We start from the raw sequence: 25,550 nt of genomic DNA, 5'->3' as shown, positions 1-25,550 counted from the left end.
TATGCACCATGAAAACTGAGCTTTAATTAACTCCTTAAACTGCGGTGTACTGTTATTTTAAGCCCACTAACTGCTGCTTACTGGCTTTCGTATATATACTACCCCACCATTGTTATAAATCTCTCTACACTACCTCTGCTAAAAGGCAAAAAGGAGCCTTGAATCCCACTCATTGATGTGTGCACTTCATTATCACATTTGGCTCCCGAGAATGTTGCTACTTTGAATTTGCAGTTTCTTTTTCGTCTGGTTGTGGTGAGGAATTGTCTTTGCCACGGAGAGGGATGGAGAATGGGCTGATTTCCCATTGCAAGAGCCCACTGTCGGCTGCAAACACGCCCACGGTCGAGTAAGAAGCAGAATAGGCCTCTCTGAACGCCGGCCAACAATGGCCTAAGTCTTCCAATTGTCATGGCGACGGTGACCCATTCACCTTGATGGGTTGCATTGGGAAAACCCAGGCCACTGAGTCTTAACTTCAGCTTTAGTAAAGTACCACCGCCCCCCTCCCCCACCCCCCTCCCCTCCCCACCCCACTAACCCCACCCCCCTCCCATACTCCCCCCACCCCACCAACCCCTCCACCCAAACTCCCCACCCCCTCCCCTCCCCCCCACCCACCCCACCCCCTCCCATACTCCCCCCCACCTCCACCCCACTAACCCCACCCATACTCCCCCTCCCCCCCAACCATACTCCCTCCTCCCCCCACCACCTCCACCCTCCCCCCCCAACCATACTCCCCCCTCCTCCCCCACCACCCTCCCCTCCCCCCCCTACCCCCACCACGTTGCTTCACCAATTTTACCAGTGCCAGCCATCCTTGTAGCCTTTCTATGGACCGAATGATATGCAGCCAGTTAAGAACATAAGAATTAGGAGCAGGAGTCGGCCATACGGCCCCTCGAGCCTGCTCCACCATTCAATAAAGATCATGGCTGATCTTCGACCTCAACTCCACTTTCCCAACCAATCCCCGTGTCCCCAGTCATGAGCAATTCTGCGCTGTGCGCTAGGAAATAGATCAAAACAGCCCATAATGTTGCGCTAAGGAGCCTTGCATCTCATCAATGGAGTGGACTCAAACCTGGGCCGCAGAAGTGAAGGGGGTCAGGTCTATGATCGACTGTACCAGTTCATCCCCATATGATACAGGGAAAGTGAACGATCACTAGGGGAACCCCACCAATCTTTATTTTCTGATGGTTCGACCCATGATGTGTTCCAAAACAAATTCCGCCGGCCCATTTTCAGTGCGTGTTTGGCCACTTTCTCTTTTTTTTGTTTTGCTGAACCACGGCCCGACAGGGCCACAAGGCAAAGGGATACTGTAGCTTTAGAATGCAGCATTAGGTCATTCTTTAAGAAGCAACGGTGCCTCTGTGCAAAGTACAGGGGTCCATCAAAAAATATATCCTCTATACTAAATCAAAAAAAAAAAAAGTGGCGAAGGCTCTTAAAGGTGGGTGTCTTCTTCAAAACTGTCTGGCTCGTCTTTCGACCCTTTGGTGATGAGCGCGTTCCAGCCTCCAGAACGTTCCATTGCATCACCGTTCACGCTGGGCTTCTTCTCCTGCATCTCCGACGTGCTGTCAATCGTTATGTCCAAGGTCGGGTTGTCGTGGCAACCGTTCTCAACAAAATGCAGCTCCTCGCCATGAGACTGGTGGGAAGAAATTAAATAATTAACGTGCTTATTATTATTATAATCATCAGAATAAAAGTCGAGGCGTTCAAAAAAGAAAAATTCTCAAATATAGAAACATAGAAGATAGGAGCAGGAGTAGGCCATTCGGCCCCTCGAGCCTGCTCCGCCATTCAATGCGATCATGGCTGATCATCCAAATTCAGTACCCTGTCCCTGCTTTCTCCCCATATCCCTTGATCCCTTTAGACTTAAGAAATTATATCCAACTCCTTCTTGAATATATTTAATGAATTGGCCTCTACTGCCTTCTGTGGTAGAGAATTCCACAGGTTCACCACTCTCTGGGTGAAGAAATTCCTCCTCATCTCTGTCCTAAATGGCCTACCCCTTATCCTTAGACTGTGACCCCTGGTTCTGGACTCCCCCGCCATCGGGAACATCCTTCCTGCATCTAGTCTGTCCAGTCCTGTCAGAATTTTATAAGTTTCAATAAGATCCCCTCTCATTCTTCTAAACTCCAGCGAGTACAAGCCCAATCGTCCCAATCTCTCAAAGATCAATGTTTCAGATCTTTTCGTTTTCCTCGCTCCTAATCCTTTCACCACCTCCTCGCCTGAAGGTTCTAGTCCCGCTGGGAGAGAGAGTTCCACCTGCGCTAGCTACCTTCTGGCACCTGAACCCAAATCACCGCTCTTCACGTGTGAGCGTAGACGGTGAATGTCAACAGGCTATTTGACTGCAGGAGACATCACTGAGGGAACGTTGCACTGTCGGAGGTGCCGCCTTTCGGATAAGACGATAAACCGAGGCCCTGTCTGCCCTCTCAGGTGGACGTAAAAGATCCCACGGCCACTATTTTGAAGAAGAGGAGAGGGCCAATATTTATCCCTCAATCAACATCACTAAAAACAGATTATCCGGTCATTATTATGTGTGTGGGAGCTTGCTGTGCGCAAATTGGCTGCCGCATTTCCTGCATTACAACAGTGACTACACTTCAAATTGTACTTCATTGGCTGTAAAGCGCTTTGGGACGTCCGGTGGTCGTGAAAAGCGCTGTAGAAATGCAAGTCTTTCTTTTTATTTCCACCCACCACACAAGATAGACATTTTCCCGCAAGGGTCGCTGGATTGCGATCAGAAGTGCTTGTGATGCCTTCCCTGGCCGATTTCCCCTCCCTTCTCTCGAGTTCATGGGGCACTGAGGTCAATTGTGGTGCCCCTTTACAGCCGTGCTGCTGAGACTGACTGTGGACTGAAGCCGGTGGGTTGTACAGTCTCACAGAGCAATGGTTATTTAATTCAGAACTTTTTTTCCCCCAATTCCTCTGTACCCGACCGTCCTGCCTTCTCGTCGTGCCCTTCAATCTTTTCTTTCTTGAGGTGGCGGGGGGTTGCGGGGTGGGGGGCGTTTAACTACCCCGTGCCTGCGTTTCCAGTGAATGAACTACCACGATTGTGTCGCCGGTGACTGGGTAGGAGGCTCATTGTTGGCACTGTGGAACCCAAAAAACCACGTTGCTTTTGAACCTCTAACTGCAGCAATCACAGCAAGGTGTGAACCCATAAAAGAAAGACTTGCATTTCTACAGCCCCTTTCATGACCTCAGGACGTCCCAAAGAGTTTTACAGCCAATCAATTAATTTTGAAGTGTAGTCACTGTTGTAATGTAGGAAACGCGGCAGCCAATTTGCACACAGCAAGCTCCCACAAACAGCAATGTGATAATGACCCAGATAATCTGTTTTAGTGACGTTGATTGAGGGATAAATATTGGCCAGGATAGCTCCCCTGCTCTTCTTCGAAATAGTGGCCATGGGATCTTTTGCATCCACCTGAGAGAGCAGACGGGGCCTCGGTTTATCGTCTCATCTGAAACACGGCACCTCCGACAGTGCGGCACTCCCTCAGCACCGCACTGGGAGCGACAGCCTAGATTTTTGTGCTCGAGTCTCTGGAGTGGGTCTATGAACCCACGACCTTCTGACTCAGAGGTGAGAGTGCTGCCCACTGAGCCACGGCTGACACTAGCCCTGGTTACCCTGTACCCCTTGCTCAACAAAATGCACACGCTCACAGCATTGACGGCCTAAATCTACCGAGTCCACGCTAACACAGAAATGTCGCGCCCGTCGCCCGTCCGTTGCCCGTGATTTTCAGAATCACAGGCAGCTGGTCCGTGATTTTCCCGGTGGTTGCTGGCGACAGTTTGGGGTATCTCATTGCCGGGGTAGAGTTATCCCAATGGGAAGTCTTCTACCTGATCCAGAACCCAGCACTTACGGAGCTACATAACCTGTGGCATCCCTGGCGATTTCAGACTCTTGTATAGTAGAATCGTAGAATCTTACAGCATTCGGCCCATCGTGCCTGTGCCGGCTCTTTGAAAGTGCTGTCTGATGTAAAAAGACTAACGAGTACTTGGTTTGAGTATAAAACCAGGCTTTAATCAACTGTTTCACAACCATGAGATTCTAGTTACATCACTAGTTCCTGGTTACAGAAACGTCCTGAGCAAGCTGGGCCCACGCCCGAGTATTTATACTCCTTGGACGGCGCCACCAGCTGGCCGCCCAGTGTTACTTCATGAGTCATGATACGATTCATGACATCGTCCAATTAATCCCACTCCCCCCTGCTCTCTCCCTCTAGCCCTGCAAATATTTCCTTTTCGAGTATTGATCCAATTCCCTTTTGAAAGTTATTATTGAATCTGCTTACAACAACAACAACTTGTATTTATATAGCGCCCTTACCGTAGTAAAACATCCAAAGGCATTTCACAGGAGCGTTATGAAACAAAATTTGACATCGAGCCACATGAGATATTAGGGCCGAAAGAGGTAGGTTTTAAGGAACGTCTTACAGGAGGAAAGAGTGGTAGCGAGGCGGAGAGGTTTAGGGAGGGAATTCCAGAGCTTAGGGCCTAGGCAACTGAAGGCACGGCCACCAATGGTGGAGCGATTAAAATCAGGGATGCTCAAGAGGCCAGAATTGGAGGAGCGCAGAGATCTCGGTGGGGGGGGGGGGGGGCGGTTTGTGGGGCTGGAGGAGGTAGGGAGGGGTGGGGCCACGGAGGGATTTGAAAACAAGGATGAGAATTTTTGCGTAACCGGGACCCAATGTGGCACCACCCCTTTCAGGCAGCGCATTCCAGATCATAACACCTCGCTGCGTAAAAAAATTCTCCTCATCTCCCATCCTCTGCTTCTCTTGCTTTTATTATCTTAAATCTGTCACCTCTGGTTACCGACCCTCCTTTCTACCTTACAGGCAGCAAATATTTGGAATTTGTGAACTTACACAGAATGTTACAACAAGGAAACAGGCCATTCGGCCCCACAGATCAATGCCGGTGTTCGCGCTCCACACCAGCCTCCTCCCACCCCCTCTTCATCTCACCCCATCAACATATCCTTCTACGATAGCAAAATACTGCAGATGCTGGAAATCCAAAATAACAACAGAAAATGCTGGAAAAACTCAGCAGGCCAGGCAACATCCGTGGAGAGAAAGTAGAGTCAACGTTTCGGGTCGAAACCCTTTGTCTTGACCCGAAACGTCGACTCTATTTTCTCTCCACGGATGTTGCCTGGCCTGCTGAGTTTTTCCAGCATTTTCTGTTGTTATTTAACATAGCCTTCTAGTCCTTTCTCCCTCATGTGCTTATCTCGCTTCCCCTTAAACGCATCTGTGCCATTCGCCTCAACCACTCCCTGTGGTAGCGAGTTCCACGTCCGACATGATTTCTTGTTCAGTTTCCATTTTCTTCTTGTAACTCTGTGAACCGCCCTGGGACATTTTTTCTCTGTTAAAGGCGCTATGTGAATGCAAGTAGTTGTTCCGGGAGCCTATGTACTTGGCGACTTCGTCGCTCCTTTTTTGTTGTAATTTAGTCACACTTTTGTGACATTGTCAAAACCTTCTTTCTATTCATACCGACTGCAATCCCTGCTATTCAGCCTTCCCACCACCAGCGGCACAGTGGGGCGAGTCGCCCACCATCTTGTCCTATTCTGACAAGCACGGCCAAAACGAAAGAAATGGCATTTCTTCCGATTAGCTGTGAGCGAAGCCCACGGGAGAGTTACTAGTTTATAGAAATTATTATCTTTCTTTTAACAGTTCGGACACCCCGGGGAAGGGCCCACGGCCCATATTGTAGGGCAGGAGCAGGAGAGTACGCGAGGTAAACTGAGTAGGAGTGATTAGGTGAAAGAGAGATCTTGCATTTCTATAGCGCCTTACATGACCTCAGGATGTCCCAAAGCGCTTTACAGCCAATGAAGTACATTTTGAAGTGTAGTCACTGTTGTAATGTAGGAAAACGTGGCCGCCAATCTGCGCACAGCAAGCTCCCACAAACAGCAATGAAATAAATGGTCAGGTCATCTGTTTTAGGTGTTGGTTGAAGGATAAATATTGGCCAAGTCACCAGGAGAACTCATAGAAACATAGAAGATAGGAACAGGAGTAGGCCATTCGGCCCCTCGAGCCTGCTCCGCCATTCAATGAGATCATGGCTGATCATCCAAATTCAGTACCCTGTCCCTGCCTTCTCCCCATATCCCTTGATCCCTTTAGCCTTAAGAAATATATCTAACTCCCCTGCTCTTCTTTGAATAGTGCTGTGGGATCTTTTGCAACTACCTGGGAGCGCCAGCCTAGATTACGTGCTCAAGTCTCTGGAGTGGGGCTTGAACCCACGACCTTCTGAGTGGCATCAAGCTTAGGATTTAAAAGCTTGTAGAACTTCGCCCCCTCGTAAATTTTTTTGAAATGGTGACCTTGAAGTCTCTTTCCCCCCCCAAACGAGAGAAAGCTCGACTTCTCCCCCTAACCTTTCCCCATAACTTGGGTTCGTAATACCTGCTACCATTTTACTACCGTGAGGTTTTGGCACAGCGCTGACCATGTTCTTTAACTTCGGGAGTCGCCGCTGCCAGCAGATGTAGGCGAGGCCCGAGACGATGATGACTGCGCAGATTGAGCCGATGATCACCAGCACGATGAACAGCTTCCCGTAATCTCCGCGAGGCTGGCTGGGTCTCCCTTGGCAACCCGTGGCAGATGTGACATTGTGGATACCAATCTGCCAAAGAGACCATCGTTAGGAACATAGAGACAGGAAATAGGCCATTCAGCCTCTCGAGCCTGTTCCGCCATTACATAGAATTATATAGAACTTACAGCACAGAAACAGGCCATTCGGCCCAACTGGTCCGTGCTGGTGTTTATGATCCATATTGTAAGGGGACAGAAATGACTTCTTAGAATTAAAAGTTGGAAGAAACTATAACTTCTTAGAATTAAAAGTTAGAAGAAACTATAACTTCTTAGAAGTAAAATTAGTGGCAAATAAGTTTGTCTCCTATCCTTGCTTAGGAATGTAGGACCCAGATAAGGCAGGAACTGTAAAGCTAATAAGCTGGTCTTTTGTCCTTGCTTAAGATAAGGCAGGACATACAGATTCTCAGAGCATGATGTAAGCACCTCCTGGCCAGAGCAGGAACAGATAAACTAGCCTGCGAATGCTGCAGAGATGGGTTTCTGTGAACCATTCAGCAACCTCCCCGATAAGGGGCATCGAATGGACACAGCCCTTCGCCTATTCTGTAGACCAATCAATGATCGTAGAAGGGGGGTGCATGAGGGGTGCACGCCTCAAGTTAGGGTATAATTGCTGTACGTATTTGATGCTCGGTGGAAGAATCCTTTCTCTGGGATGAGACTGAGATTTTCCCCTTGCATATGCTTGAATAAAGATCGTGAAACTTATCCAAGGTGTCCGTCTGGTGAATTCGTGGTTGCTGTAGGGCAAGTGTCGACCCCTTATCTCAGGGGTCCGCTTGAGAGGAAGGAAGACTTCTCTTTTACCCCAACAACATGAACCTCCTCCCACCTGTCTTCATCTCACCCCATCAGCATACCCTTCTATTCCTTTCTCCCTCATGTGTCTATCTAGCTTCCCCTTAAATGCATCGATACTATTCGCCTCAACCACTCCCTGTGGTAGCGAGTTCCACATTCTCACCACACTATCTGGGTAAAGAAGTTCCTCCTGAATTCCCTATTGGATTTATTGATGACTATCTTATATTTGTGGCCCCAGTGAGATCATGGCTGATCTGTGACCTAACTCCATATATCCGCTTTCGCTGCATGTCCTTTAATACCTTTGGTTAACAAAAATCTATCAATCTCAGATTTAGAATTAGCAATTGATCCAGCATCAATTGCCATTTATGGAAGAGAGTTCCAAACTTCTACCACCCTTTGTGTGTAGAAGTGTTTCCTAATTTCACTCCTGAAAGGTCTGGCTCTAATTTTTAGACTATGCCCCCTAGTCCTAGAATCCCCAACCAGCGGAAATAGTACAGGGGAAAAATTCGGTATCGCACCGTTTGGCGCGCCATTATCGGCTGTGTGCAAAGTTTAGCGCCTGGTGCTAATTATCGCCTCCGACAGCAAACTTGACTTTTATCGCCCCTGGAGGTGATTGGAGCGCTAAATCAGGTGCTTCACACCTGTCTTAAGGCGCAAAGGCCGAGGAGCGAGGCGCTACCTCAGAGCGCTGGCGAAGCAAGGAAGGGCAAATCAAAATGAACCTGCAAAGTGCTGCTCAGTACCCAAAACTCCTTCACACAGCGTTGAATCTCTCCAGAAGTCTCTCTCTGTCTCTCAGAATGCGTGGTGCAAAAATGTCACCGACAAAAAAAGGCAGGAAGCGGTCGCCTTTAAATAGCGCTCCCCCAGTCCCTTCCTGACTGCAAAACGCTCCCCTCAACCTGTCATTGCTCGCGGCAGGCGGTAAGGCAGGGGGCGCCACTCAATATCCGGTCCGGGGCGCTACTGGGGCGTTGCGCACTCGACTGACATCACGATCTGCCGGCGCAGGAGATCGTGGCGGTAGTGTTTAGCGCCGCCGCAAAATGTCTAGCTAATTTCGCGAGCAGCGCAAACATCGCCGCGCCCGGGCGCTAGTTGCTTTGCGCCCCATTAGCACCCTCTTAAGGCGCTAACGGGAGGCGCAAACAACTGAATTTTCCCCCCTTTCTATCTATCTATCCCATCTGTTCCTCTTAATATCTTAAAATATTCGATCAAATCACCCCTTACCGTTTAAATTCTAGGGAATACAACCCTAATTTGTGTAATCTCTCCTTGTAATTTAACCCTTGAAGTCTGGGTATCATTCCGGTAAACTCCCTCCAAGACCAATATCTCCTTCCTAAGGTGTGGTGCCCAGAACTGCTCACAGTATCCAGGTGTGGTCTGACCAGGGCTTTGTGTAGCTGCAGCATCACTTCTACCCGCTTGCATTCCTAAGAGGAACTGAAACTGACAGGGAGTCAAAGGGGTCTTTATCTCGTGCTTATTCTGGTTCAAGGGCAGCACCGGGAGGAGCTTGGTTACCTGCCAGTTGAGGGAATGTGTGTGGTGCGGGAATACCAAATAACTTTAAACAACTGGCGGGGAATAGACACATCAGAAAATAAGCAGAATTACACAGAATATACAGCACAGAAACAGGCCATTCGGCCCAACTAGTCAGTGCTGGTGTTTATACTCCACTCGAGTCTCCTCCCATTCCATCCACCTCATCTCAGCCTTTCAGCATATTCCCTTTTCTCTCATGTACGCGTCTAGTTTTCCTTTTGAAAGCATCTAAGCTCTTTGCCTCAACCCCTTCCTGTGGTAGCGAGTTCCATATTCTAACCACTCTCTGAGTAAAGAAGTTCCTCCTCATTTCCCTGTTGAGAATGCGAAGCCTCACCTCTTTCAAGTTTTCCTTGATATCTCCCAGCATCGCAAGGACCTCCTTTGCTGGTATTGTACCTGGATTGCCGAAATAAAGATGTATTATTTAGGACATCAGTGTTATATAGAATCACATAGAATGTTCAGCACAAAAACAGGCCCTTCGGCCCAACTGGTCCACACGAGCCTCCTCCCACCCCTCTTCATCTCACCCCATCAACATACCCTTCTATTCCTTTCTCCCTCCTGTGTTTATCCAGCTTCCCCTTGAATGCATCTCTGCTATTCACCTCAACCACACCCTGTGGTAGCGAGTTCCACATTCTCACCACTCTCTGGGTAAAGAAGTTTCTCCTGAATTCCCGATTGGATTTATTAGTGACTGTCTTATATTGATGGCTCCTAGTTCTGGTCTCCCCCACAAGTGGAAACATCTTCTCTACGTCCACCCTATCGAACACCTTCATAATTTTAAAGACCTCGATCAGGTCACCTCTCAGCCCCAGCCTGATCAGTCTCTCCTGACAGGTGTAACCTCTCAGTTCTGGTATCATCCTTGTAAATCTTTTTGGCACTTACTCCAGTTCTTCTATATTTTTTTGTAATAGGGAAACCACAACTGTGCACGGTACTCCAAGTGGAGCCAGGATTGACAGAGTATTTTGTACTTTTTTCTTCTTTAAACCTGTGTGGGTGATGAGGGGGGTCAATTTAAAATTGTCACTGAGAGTGTGAGGAGGGAAGTTGGGAGAAACTACCTGACAGAGGGGTTGTTGGAGCCTGGAGCACTTTGCCACAGCGAGTGCTTGAGGCAGAGGCTACTGCATCTTTTGAGGGAAAACTGGATACGTATTTGAAGCAGCGAAAGATACAGGGCTATGGGGAGAGAGTGGGGCAGTGGGATTAGTTTGGGATTGATACAGGGCTATGGGGAGAGAGTGGGGCAGTGGGATTAGTTTGGGATTGATACAGGGCTATGGGGAGAGAGCGGGGCAGTGGGATTAGTTTGGGGATTGATACAGGGCTATGGGGAGAGAGTGGGGCAGTGGGATTAGTTTGGATTGATACAGGGCTATGGGGAGAGAGCAGGGCAGTGGGATTAGTTGGATTGATACAGGGCTATGGGGAGAGAGCGGGGCAGTGGGATTAATTTGGGATTGATACAGGGCTATGGGGAGAGAGTGGGGCAGTGGGATTAGTTGGATTGATACAGGGCTATGGGAAGAGAGCGGGGCAGTGGGATTAGTTTGGATTGATACAGGGCTATGGGAAGAGAGTGGGGCAGTGGGATTAGTTTGGATTGATACAGGGCTATGGGGAGAGAGTGGGGCAGTGGGATTAGTTTGGATTGATACAGGGCTATGGGGAGAGAGTGGGGCAGTGGGATTAGTTTGGATTGATACAGGGCTATGGGAAGAGAGCGGGGCAGTGGGATTAGTTTGGATTGATACAGGGCTATGGGGAGAGAGTGGGGCAGTGGGATTAGTTTGGATTGATACAGGGCTATGGGAAGAGAGCGGGGCAGTGGGATTAGTTTGGATTGATACAGGGCTATGGGAAGAGAGCGGGGCAGTGGGATTAGTTTGGATTGATACAGGGCTATGGGAAGAGAGTGGGGCAGTGGGATTAGTTGGATTGATACAGGGCTATGGGGAGAGAGTGGGGCAGTGGGATTAGTTTGGATTGATACAGGGCTAGGGGTGAGAGTGGGGCAGTGGGATTAGTTTGGGATTGATACAGGGCTATGGGGAGAGAGTGGGGCAGTGGGATTAGTTTGGGATTGATACAGGGCTTTGGGGAGAGAGTGGGGCAGTGGGATTAGTTGGATTGATACAGGGCTATGGGGAGAGAGCGGGGCAGTGGGATTAGTTGGATTGATACAGGGCTATGGGAAGAGAGTGGGGCAGTGGGATTAGTTTGGATTGATACACGGCTATGGGGAGAGAGTGGGGCAGTGGGATTAGTTTGGATTGATACAGGGCTATGGGGAGAGAGTGGGGCAGTGGGATTAGTTTGGATTGATACTGGGCTATGGGGAGAGAGTGGGGCAGTGGGATTAGTTTGGATTGATACACGGCTATGGGGAGAGAGTGGGGCAGTGGGATTAGTTTGGATTGATACAGGGCTATGGGGAGAGAGTGGGGCAGTGGGATTAGTTTGGATTGATACAGGGCTATGGGGAGAGAGCGGGGCAGTGGGATTAGTTTGGATTGATACAGGGCTATGGGGAGAGAACAGGGCAGTGGGATTAGTTTTGGATTGATATAGGGCTATGGGAAGAGGGTGGGGCAGACGGATTAGTTTTGGATCGCTCTAGCAAAGAGCCGGCAGAGATATGATGGGCCGAATGGCTTCCTTCTGTGCTGTAAGCTTCTATTGTTCTACAACCCTTTTCCTGTGACAAAAACATGCAGAAGAGCCTGCTCCCGGTAGCTTGTAGACTTGCTAACTTTTGCTAAGATAAGAACATAAGAATTAGGAGCAGGAATCGGCCATTCGGGCCTTCGAGCCTGCTCCGCCATTCAATAAGATCATGGCTGATCTTCGACCTCAACTCCACCTTCCCGCATTATCCCCAAATCCCTAGATTCCCCTAGAGTCCAAAAATCTATCGACTTCTGTCTTGAATATACTCACAACCCTCAGAGTGAAGAAATTTCTCCTCATCTCAGATCTAAATGGCCAACCCTTTATTCTGAGGTTGTGGCCCCTGGTTCTAGACTCCTCAACCTGATGTTAGCAGGACCCTTGATGCAGCCTCCCTTTTTTTTAAAAAAAGGGACACTTCAAAGGAGTTCAGGGTTGTTAGAAGTTTCCAACCTACAGCAGCCGGTCACAAGGCAGTTGTGGGTACAGTAGTGCTGTGGTTATAGTACTGGACTAGCAACTAGGAGTACAAATCATATCACACGCTGGCAAGGCGGGCATTTATTGCCCCTCCCTAGTCGCCCTGAGAAGGTGGTGGTGGACTTTCCTCTTGAACAGTTTTGTAATGTGTATACCTTTAAGGGGGGGAACTATCTTTTACAGCTCATGTATACTGCAGTACCGGCAGTGACCACACCTGTATATAGCACGGAGTAGTAATCTGTACAGATCAGTTCCACTTTGAGCCACGTTGAGTAAACACCTGTTGTACCGTTCTCCTGCAGTCTGTGTCTTATTATACACGGACACAACAAGTTTGATACAACTCTGACTTACTAGGTCATCCCAGAGTCAACCAGAGTGGGTGTGGGATTGGAGTCACACATAGGCCAGACCGGGTAAGGACGACAGATTTCCTTCCCTAAAGCGACATTGGTGAATCAGTTGGGTTTTTACAACATTCAACAACTTCATGATCACTTTTACTGATCCCAGCTTTTTATTTCCTTTTTTTTTTCATATTCTGAATTCAAGTTCTCAAACTCACTTTCTCCGAGTCACTAGTCCAGTAACAGAACCACTGGACTAATGATCCATGAGACATGAGTTTAAACCCCACCATGGCAGCTGGGGAATTTAAATACAATTGAATAAATCTGGGATTAAAACCTCACGGCAGTAATGGTGACCATGAAACTACTGGATTGTCATAAAAACCTGATTCATCTGGTTCACTAATGTCCTTTAGGGAAGGAAATCTGCCTTCCTGACCCGGTCTGGCCGATATGTGACTCCAGACCCACAGCAATGTGGTTGACTCTTAACTACCCTCTGAAATGTACCCAGCAAGTCACTCAATTGTACCAAAGCGCTGCAAAGAAGTATCACCACACGGACTGCAGCGGTTCAAGGCGGCGGCTCACCACCACCTTTTCGAGGGCAATTAGGGATGGGCAATAAATATCGGCGGTGCCAACGACACCCACATCCCATGAATGAATTTTTTTTTAAACTGTCCTCTTAAGTGGCCTGACAAACCGTTCAATTGTGTAAAAAAACAATGATTGGAACGTATGAAGAAGGCCCACCACCACCTTCTCAAGGCAACGCGGGAATGGTCAGCAATGCGGTCTTCTTCGCATCACCCACATCCCAGGAGAACAAATCATTAAAAAATACAGGTTCTCTTGCAACTCACCCGTATTTTGCGGGTAATAATCGTACTCCCAATCAATCTCACCATCACAGGTGATGCAGCTGTGTCCATGTGGTCGCTGGAAGGGTTGTTATCACTCGGATGATGGCATGGCACCAAGATGGCACTAGGGTCTCGGGTACCACAGTCCAATAGAAGTGGAAGAAACAGCCTTCCCCTTTTTCTATTCCGGATGTCTTTCTTAAAAAAACACACCAGACTGCCCACAATCGGATGAGGTGGCAATGCTGCCACTTGCCTGAAGTTGGCCTGGGGAAGTGGGAGGGCGGAGAGGGTGGAACTTCACCCTCTTGATTGCTCCTCACTTCCTGCAGGAAAGCACCTGATCGTTGTTCTATGTCACCCCACCCCCCGGAGGCAGGTATGATATCATTAGCACATTGGGAATCACAGTGGGGGCGGGGGCAAGAGGTGGAGGTTGAGAACCATGGGGTCGCCAACTCTGATTGGACACATTCCTGGAAGATTCATCACATGACCTCCCGCCCCGCCTCCACCATTGGTCGACCAACACTCTTCATTACCCGATGGGATGATACCCAAAGAGCCCTATTTCCCATCTCCAATGTTTTCTCGATACCTAATAAGCAAAAGTGTTCAAATAAAATTTTAAAAAACCACAATTTTTAAAAAATGTTAGGATGATTTCTCTCCTGGAGGCTTGGCAACCCTATGAAAACCTAATGGTATCGGGGGCGAGGGATTACAGTTACACAGAGGGACTGGAGAAGCCGGGGTTTTTCTCCTTGGAGCAGAGCAGGCTAAGAGGAGATTTGATAGAGGTGTTCAAAATCATGAAGGGTTTAGACAGAGTAAATAAAGAGAAACATTTGCCAATGGCTGAAGGGTCGGTAACCAGAGGACACAGATCTAAGGTGATTGGAGAAAAGAATCAGAGGCGACATGAGGGGAAACTATTTAACGTAACGAGTGGTTAGGATTTGGAATGCGCTGACTAATAGGGCGGTGGATACAGATTCAATAGTAGCCTTCAAAAGGGAATTGGATAAAGAAGGAGAAAAAAATTACAGGGATACAGGGAGTGGGACTAACTGGATTGCTCTTCGAAAGAGCCGGCGCAGACTCGATGGGCCGAATGGCCTCCTTCTGTGCTGTGCTATTCTACGATTCTGTGGTTCGAGTGTCCTATCAATCAATGGTGTTGACAGCGCCACTGGACAATCACCTCGATCGCTTGCCAGCATCATCAGGAGATGCTTGTCGTCCTCACTGGGTTTGCTGAGTGATATTAGCCATGAATCGGTGGGGGTGCTGAGTTTCCTGGAGAAAGACTCGGCCACCATCTTCAGCAGCTTCAATCCTCTGTGAGATCGAAACACTTCCTGAAAAAACACATTTTTTAAAAACTAAAGAAAAATCGCCACTGGCCTCAAGTGTCCTTGGACAGAAAGGAAGACAACAACAAGTTGCATTTATATAGCGTTTTTGACGTGGGAAAATATCCAAAGGAGCTTTGAGGAGCCAGAGGAGAATGGATGCCAAGATAAAGGAGAGGTTAAGAGGAGCGACCAAAAATTTGGTCACAGAGATGGGTCTTAAACGAGGAGAGGAAGGTGGAGGGGTTTAAGGAATTCCAGAGTGTGGGGTTAGCCGCCTGAAGGAATGGCCGCCAATGGAGGGAGACGGGAGTGAGGTTGGTGAACAAGAGGCTGGGGTCAGAGGCACAGAGAGTCTGTGGGGGGGTGGGGTGTCGTAGGACTGGAGGAGGTTACAGTGACAGAGAGGGGGAGAGGCCACGGAGGGGTTTAAATACAAAGATAAGAATATTAAATGGGAGGTGTTGGGAGCATCAGGAGGCAGTGTAGGGTAGCGAGAACAGGAGGGGTGACTGATAGCGTGGGCACGGAAATGGAAACGGCAAAATAAATCAGGATTCATGCATTGCTGGCAAGATCAGGGATTGACTGGAGGAGCGCAGAGATCTCGGAGGGTTGTAGGTGAGATTTGTGAAAAAAAATCTAAGATCTCCATAAAATGGAGCTCATCTAAAACTCTGCTGCCCGTCTCTTAACTCGCACCGAGTCCCGTTCACCCATCTCCCCTGTGCTCACTGCCCCGTGTCCTAACTCACACCCAGTCCCGTTCACCCATCACCCCCTGTGCTCACTGCCCCGTGTCCTAACTCACACCCAGTCCCGTTCACCCATCACCCCCGGTGCTCACTGCCCCGTGTCCTAACTCACACCCAGTCCTGTACACCCATCACCCCCTGTGCTCACTGCCCCGTGTCCTAACTCACACCGAGTCCCGTTCACCCATCACCCCCGGTGCTCACTGCCCCGTGTCCTAACTCACACCCAGTCCTGTACACCCATCACCCCCTGTGCTCACTGCCCCGTGTCCTAACTCACACCCAGTCCCGTTCACCCATCGCCCCCTGTGCTCACTGCCCCGTGTCCTAACTCACACCCAGTCCCGTTCACCCATCACCCCCTGTGCTCACTGCCCCGTGTCCTAACTCACACCCAGTCCCGTTCACCCATCACCCCCTGTGCTCACTGCCCCGTGTCCTAACTCACACCCAGTCCCGTTCACCCATCACCCCCTGTGCTCACTGCCCCGTGTCCAAACTCACACCCAGTCCCGTTCACCCATCACCCCCTGTGCTCACTGCCCCGTGTCCTAACTCACACCCAGTCCCGTTCACCCATCACCCCTGTGCTCACTGCCCCGTGTCCTAACTCACACCCAGTCCCGTTCACCCATCACCCCCTGTGCTCACTGCCCCGAGTCCTAACTCACACCCAGTCCCGTTCACCCATCACCCCGTGCTCACTGCCCCGTGTCCTAACTCACACCCGGTCCCGTTCACCCATCGCCCCCCTGTGCTCACTGCCCCGTGTCCTAACACACACCCAGTCCCGTTCACCCATCACCCCCTGTGCTCACTGCCCCGTGTCCTAACTCACACCCAGTCCCGTTCACCCATCACCCCCTGTGCTCACTGCCCCGTGTCCTAACTCGCACCCAGTCCCGTTCACCCATCACCCCCTGTGCTCACTGCCCCGTGTCCTAACTCGCACCCAGTCCCGTTCACCCATCGCCCCCCTGTGCTCACTGCCCCGTGTCCTAACTCGCACCCAGTCCCGTTCACCCATCGCCCCCCTGTGCTCACTGCCCCGTGTCCTAACTCGCACCCAGTCCCGTTCACCCATCGCCCCCCTGTGCTCCCTGCCCCGTGTCCTAACTCGCACCCAGTCCCGTTCACCCATCGCCCCCTGTGCTCACTGCCCCGTGTCCTAACTCACACCCAGTCCCGTTCACCCATCGCCCCCTGTGCTCACTGCCCCGTGTCCTAACTCACACCCAGTCCCGTTCACCCATCGCCCCCTGTGCTCACTGCCCCGTGTCCTAACTCACACCCAGTCCCGTTCACCCATCACCCCCTGTGCTCACTGCCCCGTGTCCTAACTCGCACCCAGTCCCGTTCACCCATCACCCCCTGTGCTCACTGCCCCGTGCCCTAACTCACACCCAGTCCCGTTCACCCATCACCCCCTGTGCTCACTGCCCCGTGCCCTAACTCACACCCAGTCCCGTTCACCCATCACCCCCTGTGCTCACTGCCCCATGTCCTAACTCACACCCAGTCCCGTTCACCCATCACTCCCTGTGCTCACTGCCCCGTGTCCTAACTCGCACCCAGTCCCGTTCACCCATCACCCCCTGTGCTCACTGCCCCGTGCCCTAACTCACACCCAGTCCCGTTCACCCATCACCCCCTGTGCTCACTGCCCCGTGTCCTAACTCACACCCAGTCCCGTTCACCCATCACCCCCTGTGCTCACTGCCCCGTGCCCTAACTCACACCCAGTCCCGTTCACCCATCACCCCCTGTGCTCACTGCCCCGTGTCCTAACTCACACCCAGTCCCGTTCACCCATCACCCCCTGTGCTCACTGCCCCGTGTCCTAACTCACACCCAGTCCCGTTCACCCATCACCCCCTGTGCTCGCTGCCCCGTGTCCTAACTCACACCCAGTCCCGTTCACCCATCACCCCCTGTGCTCACTGCCCCGTGTCCTAACTCACACCCAGTCCCGTTCACCCATCACCCCCTGTGCTCACTGCCCCGTGTCCTAACTCACACCCAGTCCCGTTCACCCATCTCCCCTGTGCTCACTGACCTACATTAGCTCCTGGTCCGTCAATGCCTCAGTTTTAAAATTCTCAGCCTTGTTTTCAAATCCCTCGCCCCTTCCCTATCTCGGTAACCTCCTCCAGCCCCTACAACCCCCCCCCCCCCCGCCCCCGAGATCTCTGCGCTCCTCCAATTCTGGCCTCTTGCGCCTCCCCCGCTCCCTTCGCCCCACCATTGGCGGCCGTGCCTTCAGCTGCCTGGGCCTTAAGCCCTGGAATTCCCTCCCTAAACCTCTCCGCCTCTCTCTCCTTTGAGATGTTTTTTTTTAAACCTGTCTCTTTGACCAAACTTTTGTCAATTTTTGTCTGATTTACGCTCCTGTGAAGTGCCTTGGGATGTTTTACTACATTAAAAGAGCTGTATAAATGCAAGTTGTTGCTACTGTTCAGACAGATTACAGACCCATTTACACGTAATAGTATTTGTTTGTTTTTTCAGACTGAGACAGAGGAGCGTGGTTTGGCAGGTAAATTCCTGCTCACTACTCAGTGACCACTAATTGCGTGGGGTGATCCAGTGACGTTAGGATCTGGTTTGGCAACGATAGACCTCATGGCCCTGAATCTGCGGTGGGTAATTAACGGCAAACGAACAGCGCTCGCTGTCATTACCCCTTTGAAACTGACCGCCACTTCAGGATGTGGCGCTCGTGCATCTAAACGTGGGAATCCTGAAGTTGCGGTCAGTCATTCAGTGCTCCCACACTGGCTGCGCTGTGGAGCCTCCCCCAGCACCGCTCCCTCCCCCGACCCCCGCACATCGCTGGCAATCAGTGAAATCAGGAAAACTGACGAAAACTTGGGCTTTTCCGCGCTAATATCGCTGTTAAATACCCCATTAAAAGTTAGACCTTGTTGGATTAGGTGTAACTGGCATATTGATTGCTAAACAAACATTATGGCCCCTGAAAAACTCATTTTAATTTTGTGGAGTGTCAAGTTTCTCCATTATGGTAAAAATTATAGATTTTAAGAAACTTAAAAAATATATCGACTTTTTAAAAGTTTGTTCATATTTATTTCAGGTTTCCCTTTTCCCCATGTGAGAGCCCCAATCTTTGTCTTGCTCTCTACAACATTTTTTAAAAAGTCAGAATAAAAGGAGCTTCCTGGTTCCTGGTCTGTGAGAATTCTGCATTGTGATTGGCTGCTTAGACAAGCTTTGTTGAGGTCACAGCAGCTCGCACTAGGGATTCCCCACTGTTCTACACTGATCTGGCTTACACGTCGTGAAAGGCAAACTTCTCACCACCGAGAGCGCAAGATTCGGCTGTGCGCTCCAGGAAGGAAGTGGAGCCCTAAATCAAGCCCTCCACTTCTGGCTTGGGGTGCAATCGCAAGATCTCTGTGGGCAGCTTTCTTCGGGGCCACTGGCAAAATTGCTTCGCCACTGGCTGCAAATTCCGGGCCGCTGAGCAGCGTGGTCTGCGATGGTGCATCCAGGCTGCAATACCGCTGAATACCTGCTGATGGCGCTGTGCATCAGCGTGGGCCAATAATGCCAAACGGCGCCACCAGTGGATGGTTAATGGGACTGCAGCTCATTGTCACAACATTCAACACATTGGGCAGGATTTTCATTGGGCCGTGGAGGCGGGATTGGAGGCGTGTGGGGGGTTAAAATCCCGAAATCGGGGGGGCACGAACCCATCCCGCCCCCAACCCGCCTCCATGCCAGTTTCAAAGGAGGCGGGTACCCGACCCGCACTGGGACCCGCCTCCCCGAGGCGGGAAGGGGATTAGTGCCAATTAACTGCCTGTTAACAGGTAGTTAACAGGCAGTTTTTAGCCTAATCCCTATTTTCATTCTTGAAGTGTAGGATTCCCAACAGCTCCAAACCACGGCAAGTTAGCGAGGCGGGCCGTCGGGCTGAAGGGCTTGGAGGGGTCGAGATGTCCGGTGTTCAGGTGAGTGATGGGTGCATGAGTGCAGAGGTAAGTGTGTTTGGTGTGTGTAAAGTGTTTAAAGAAGTTTTACTTACCTTTACAACCTTCCTTCCTTCAGGTCTTGGGAGTCCCTCATCTCACCGGCACAGAAAGCAGAATGGGCGCGATCTGTCAAAAATTGCAGCATTCAGCTTTCTGTTCTGGAGAGATCTCTAAATCAGCCTGAGAGGAAGGAATTAACTTGGAGTACAGATTGTCAGTGTTTGACAGCTTCAAACAGCTGTGAAACACTGATATTTCATCTGTCAAAAGCTCTTGACAGATGAAATGTCAATCTGTGATGTCACCTGTTGCCGGGTGGCCCTTAATTGGCCTGCTGAGCCGGCTGGGCGGGGCTCAACAAGGTCAATCAAGTGAAAATCGCGTGGGTTGGCTAGAACTCGATGGAGGCGGGACTACAACCCCAAAAGTTGTAGTCCCGCCTCCTACCCACCGCCCCGCCCCAACCAGCTTCACTTTTCCGAGACAATGTTTAAACCTCAGCCAACACCAATAAAACAGATTATCAGGTCATTATTCACATTGCTGTGTCAGTCGTGGCTCAGTGGGAAGCACACTCACCTCTGGGTCAGAAGGTTGTGGGTTTGAGTCCCAACTCTATGGAACTTGGGCACATAAATCTAAGCTGACACTCCAGTGCAGTGCTGAGGGAGTGCTGCACTGTTGGAGGTGCCGTCTTTCAGATTAGTTGTTAAACTGAGGCCCCGTCTGCTCTCTCAGGTGGACGTAAAAGATCCCTCGGCACTATTTCGAAGACAAGCAGGGGAGTTATCCTCAGTGTCCTGGGCCAATATTTATCCCTCAACCAACATCACTAGAACAGATGATCTGGTCATTATCACATTGCTGTTTGTGGGAGCTTGCTGTGTGCAAATTGGCTGCCGCGTTTCCCACATCACAACAGTGACTACACTTCAAAAAAGTACTTCATTGGCTGTAAAGCGCTTTGGGGCGTCTGAGGTCGTGAAAAGCGCTGTATAGACGCATGTTCCTTCTTTCCTTTTTTTTTGAGATACATACTGAAAGTTTGCGCAATTTGTAAAAAGTTTACAAGATGATATTTATGAGATATTAAAAATCTCATGCATAGCATGCACCTTCCTGTCAGTGTCTTGCTCACTTCCTGTAACACTTTCCCCGCCACACATTGTTGACAACTGCCCTATTGTTATAAATCAAGCGTACCCTCTGACTCGCTGAGATCAAGGCCACATGGGATCTGCTAGTACAGATGTAAAGACGTTGGGGGAGAAATTCATTATAGCCCCGTTTGGGCCGCTAACTTTTAAAAGTTGAGAAAATTACCGCCAGGCGCTAATGTTTCTAAACTTTAAAAAAATTTGGTTTTGCGTTCCAGGGAGGAAGGGGATCAAACGCTAAATCAAGCGCTCCACTTCCTTCTTGGAGCACAATCGACAGCAGGCGGGGCGGAGAATTCAGCTGTGCTGCTCACTGGGCCGTGCAGCGCCGCCGCGTTCAAAGGCTCCTCCCCTCCCTTAAAGGGAAAGGCCATCACTGCAGGCTCTGCAATTTAAAAAGTACCGACCTGAACCACCAAGGCAGCCACGATCCCGCTCAAGCAGAATGACGGGCCGATCGATCGCGGGCAGGAACCCGCGAAAAAAACTGGAACAAGAAAGGTACGTTTTTTTTTTGTTACTTACCTCGGCCGCCTGGCCTTTAATCATCGCCCCCCGAAGCGGCCGCCCACCTGACGTGCGCCTCCTGCAGCTGTCGGTGTTTTCGACCGGCGCTGCTGCAGGGGGCGGAAGTCAATTTTGGGTTCGGGGCGATGGCGTCGCGATCTCCGGGTGAAGGAGTTTGGGGCGCAACGCTGTAGTGCCGCCGCAAAACTCCCGCCATGCGATGTCAGCGCCGCGCCCGGTCGCAAAGCCATTTACGCCTCGTTAGCACGCCCCCCCGGCGGCAAAGGCACCCAATTTTGCCCCCGTTGTGTCCGGCCTGGTTTTATGTCCGTCACACTTTGTTACAGATGCAAAGCAATCTTAAAAAAGAGAAAGGACGTCAGTCACTTGATGCTGGGCAGGTCTAACCCGCAGCCTGAAATTTACCAGTGTTTCCCAATCTGCACCATTTCCTCACCAAACAACTATGTTATAGCACCTTTAACGTAGTAAAATGTCCCAAGACACTTCACAGGAGCGTTGACGTGAACCTTGTCATTCATGTGGAAATGACTTATGAAATGACACTGGGCGGCCTGCTGGTGGCGCTGTCCAGGGAGAGTATAAATACTCAGGCATGGGCCCAGCTTGCTCAGGACATTCTTTAACAGGAACTAGTGAAGGACACAACTAGATCTCCATGTTGTAAATCAGTTGATTAAAGCCTTGTTTAATACTCAGACCAAGTGCCTAGTAGTTTTCTTACGTCAAGCATTATCAAACAATATTTGAGACAACCACCTGATCGCCCTGATGCTCTGTTTGCTTAACAGGTATTGGACGCTGCATCAGCACTCCCATCTCTAAGACAAATGGTTGGGGGAAACTGAGGCTGATACTTCACTGCAGTACTGAGGGAGTGCTGCATTGTCAGAGGTGCCATCTTTCAAGTGAGACGTTTCGTTGCCAGCACAGGTGGATGTAAAAGATCCCACGGCACTACTGGAAAAAGAGGACCAGAATTCTCCCCGGTGTCCTGGCCAACATTTATGCCTCAATTAACCCCCCAGATTTCTGGTCATTACCTCATTGCTGTTTGTGGGAGCTTGCTGTGCGCAAGATAGCCAGCTGGCTGCAAGACAGAAAGCAGGGAGTAGGGATAAAGGGTAGCTATTCACAGTGGCAGAAGGTGGGAAGTGGGGTCCCACAAGGATCAGTGCTGGGACCACTGCTGTTGTTCACAATTTATATTGATTTGGACTTTGAAATCAAAAACACAATTTCTAAATTTGCGTATGACACCAAATTGGGAAGGATAGTCAACACTGAGGAGGACTGCAGCAAATTACAGGAGGACATTAATAAACTTGCAGAATGGACATATAATTGGCAAATTAATTTCAACACAGATAAATGTGAGGTATTACATTTTGGTAAGAAAATTAAGGAGGTCACAAATTATTTGGAAACTCAGAACCTGAATGGGGTAGAGGAGCAAAGGGATCTGTGAGTACAAATACACAAATCACTAAAAGTAGTAACACAGGTTAACAAGGCCATAAAAAAAAGCAAACTAGGCACTGGGGTTATTTCTAGGGGGATAGAATCGAAAAGCGGAGAAGTTATGCTAAACCTGTATCGAGCCTTGGTTAGACCACACTTGGGGCACTGCGTACAGTTCTGGTACAAAGGATATAGAGGCACTGGAGAGGCTGCGAAAAAGATTTACAAAAATGACACCAGAAATGCGAGGTTACACCGATCAGGAACGGAGTGGCCTGTTTCTGTGCTGTATATTCTATCTAATTCTAAGTAAAATTGGCTGCCATCTTTCCTACATTACAACAGTGACTATGCTTCAAAAGTGTTTCATTGGCAGTAAAGCACTTTGGGATGTCCTGAGGACGTGAAAGGCGCTACATAAATGCAACTTCTTTCTTTCTCTGTGGCGTTAAAGGAACATGGCCCCCACCTTAGTGACAGAATAATACATTGCGCCTCACATGGTTATAATCCTCCTTGTAAAATATCATGGGGGAAAAATTCAGTTGTTTGCGCCTCCCGTTAGCGCCTTAAGAGGGCGCTAATGGGGCGCAAAGCAACTAGCGCCCGGGCGCGGCAATATTTGCGCCGCTCGCGAAATTAGCTAGACATTTTGCGGCGGCGCTAAACACTACCGCCACGATCTCCTGCGCCGGCAGATCGTGACGTCAGTCGAGTGTGCAACGCCCCGGTAGCGCCCGGGACCGGATATTGAGTGGCGCCCCCTGCCTTACCGCCTGCCGCTAGCAACGACAGGTTGAGGGGAGCGTTTTGCAGTCAGAAAGGGACTGGGGGAGCGCTATTTAAAGGCGACCGCTTCCTGCCTTTTTTTGTTGGTGACATTTTTGCACCACGCATTCTGAGAGACAGAGAGAGAGAGAGAGAGACTTCTGGAGAGATTCAACGCTGTGTGAAGGAGTTTTGAGTACTGAGCAGCACTTTGCAGGTTCATTTTGATTTGCCCTTCCTTGCTTCACCAGCGCTCTGAGGTAGCGCCTCGCTCCTTGGCCTTTGCGCCTTAAGGCAGGTGTGAAGCACCTGATTTAGCGCTCCAATCACCTCCAGGGGGCGATAAAAGCCAAGTTTGCCGTCAGAGGCGATAATTAGCGCCAGGCGCTAAACTTTGCGCATGGCCGATAATGGCGCCCCAAATGGGGCGATACTAAATTTTTCCCTCCATCTGTCTTAGAAGAAAAGACTTGCATTTCTATAGCGCTTTTCACGACCACCGGACATCCCAAAGCGCTTTACAGCCAATGAAGTACTTTTTGAAGCGTGGTCACTGTTGCAATGTAGGAAACGCGGCAGCCAATTTGCGCACAGCAAGCTCCCACAAACAACAATCTGACAATGAGCAGATCATCTGTTTTTTAGTGATGTTGATTGAGGGATAAATATTGGCTCAGTACACCGGGGAGAACTCCCCTGCTCTTCTTCGAAGTAGTGGCCGTGGGATCTTTTTACATCCATCCGAGAGGGCAGACGGGGCCTCGGTTTAACGTCTCATCCGAAAGACAGCACCTCCGACAGTGCAGCACTCCCTCAGTACTGCACTGGAACATCAGCCTGGATTTTGTGCTCTGGTCTCTGAAGTGGGACTTGAACCCACAACCTTCTGACTCAGAGGCGAGAGAGGGCGCTGTCCACTGAGCCACAGCTGACACATCATTGTGAGCAACGCTACGTGGGATCCACTAGGCTGAGGTTTGATTTCACGGTATCGGATGGCATATCAGGAGCTAAGGAGGAGCAAGAGAGTTAATTTCAAAGGACCACTGAGAACATCAAATAGATAGAATAGAGGGAGAGGGTCGTGTTAGATGTTTAATACTCACACAGTCAGTGTTTTCAGTCATGTTCAGGATAACGTAACTCTTTCCGGCTAATTTACTCCAATCTCTGCAGACAACCTGCGAAGGTAAGGCACAAGAACAGTGTCAGGCGTAACAAAGTGAGAGAGGGACGATATGTGAGCCATAGGCTTTTGAGACGATAGGGGTACAGCTTTAAGAAACTGTATAAATTGAGAGGGGTTTCCCTATGAGCAGAGATTAAGTAGAATGGGCCTATAATCTCTGGAGTTCAGAAGAATGAGAGGTGATCTCATTGAAACATATAAGATTCTGAGAGGGATTGACAGGGTAGATGCCGAGAGGATGTTTCCCCTGAAATTTAAGCCTGGGATGAGGAGGAATTTCTTTATAGAGTCATAACTGCACAGAAGGAGGCCATTCAGCCCATCGAGTCCATGCCGGCTCTCTGTAGAGCAATCCAGTCAGTCCCATTACCCCGCTCTATCCCCGTAGCCCTGCAAGTTTATTTCCCTCGAGTGCCTATCCAGTCTCCCCTTGAAAACATTTGAGTGTCTCCGCTTCCACCACTTCCGTCGGCAGCGAGTTCCAGGTCCTCACCACTCGCTGCGTAAAAAAGTTTTTAGAAGATAGAAGATAGGAGCAGGAGTAGGCCATTCGGCCCATCGAGCCCACGCCGCCATTTAATGAGATCATGGCTGATCATCCAAATTCAGTACCCTATAGAAACATAGATTTCCTCACATCCCCCCTGTATCTCTTGCCCAAAACCTTAAATCTGTGTCCCCTAGTCCTTGTACCATCAACTAGTGAGAACAGCCTTTCCCCGTCTAGCCTATCCAAACCCGTCATAATCTTGTACACCTCTATCAAATCACCCCTCAACCTCCTTTGCTCTAATGAAAACAAATCCAGCTTCTCCAACCTGTCCTTGTAGCTAAGATCCCCCATCCCCGGAACCATTCTGGTA

General features: G+C 49.9%; 1 protein-coding gene across 4 annotated transcripts in view; it reads right to left on the bottom strand.

Annotated features, from left to right (window-relative positions):
* Window positions 1–1,179: 1,179 nt before the first annotated feature.
* Window positions 1,180–25,550, bottom strand: part of podxl2 (podocalyxin-like 2) — a 95,292-nt gene continuing 70,921 nt past the window's right edge. For 2 of the 4 annotated variants that reach the window (XM_086002093.1, XM_086002094.1), the window contains exons 5-9: window positions 24,605–24,679; window positions 14,681–14,837; window positions 9,427–9,488; window positions 6,562–6,741; window positions 1,180–1,663 (exon numbers count right to left, since the gene is read on the bottom strand). In XM_086002093.1, coding sequence (XP_085858219.1) covers window positions 1,457–1,663; window positions 6,562–6,741; window positions 9,427–9,488; window positions 14,681–14,837; window positions 24,605–24,679 — 681 coding nt within the window. In that variant the 3' untranslated portion in view covers window positions 1,180–1,456. Of the gene's footprint in view, window positions 1,664–6,536; window positions 6,742–9,426; window positions 9,489–14,680; window positions 14,838–24,604; window positions 24,680–25,550 lie in introns of all 4 variants that reach the window. The other 2 variants (XM_086002095.1, XM_086002096.1) reach the window with 2 other exon arrangements.

This window comes from Somniosus microcephalus, chromosome 11 (genome assembly GCF_052327205.1).
Source record: "Somniosus microcephalus isolate GS21.2 chromosome 11, FLI_Smic_1.0, whole genome shotgun sequence".
Taxonomy (NCBI): Eukaryota; Metazoa; Chordata; class Chondrichthyes; order Squaliformes; family Somniosidae; genus Somniosus; species Somniosus microcephalus.
This window is presented reverse-complemented; position numbering and strand designations above follow the sequence as displayed.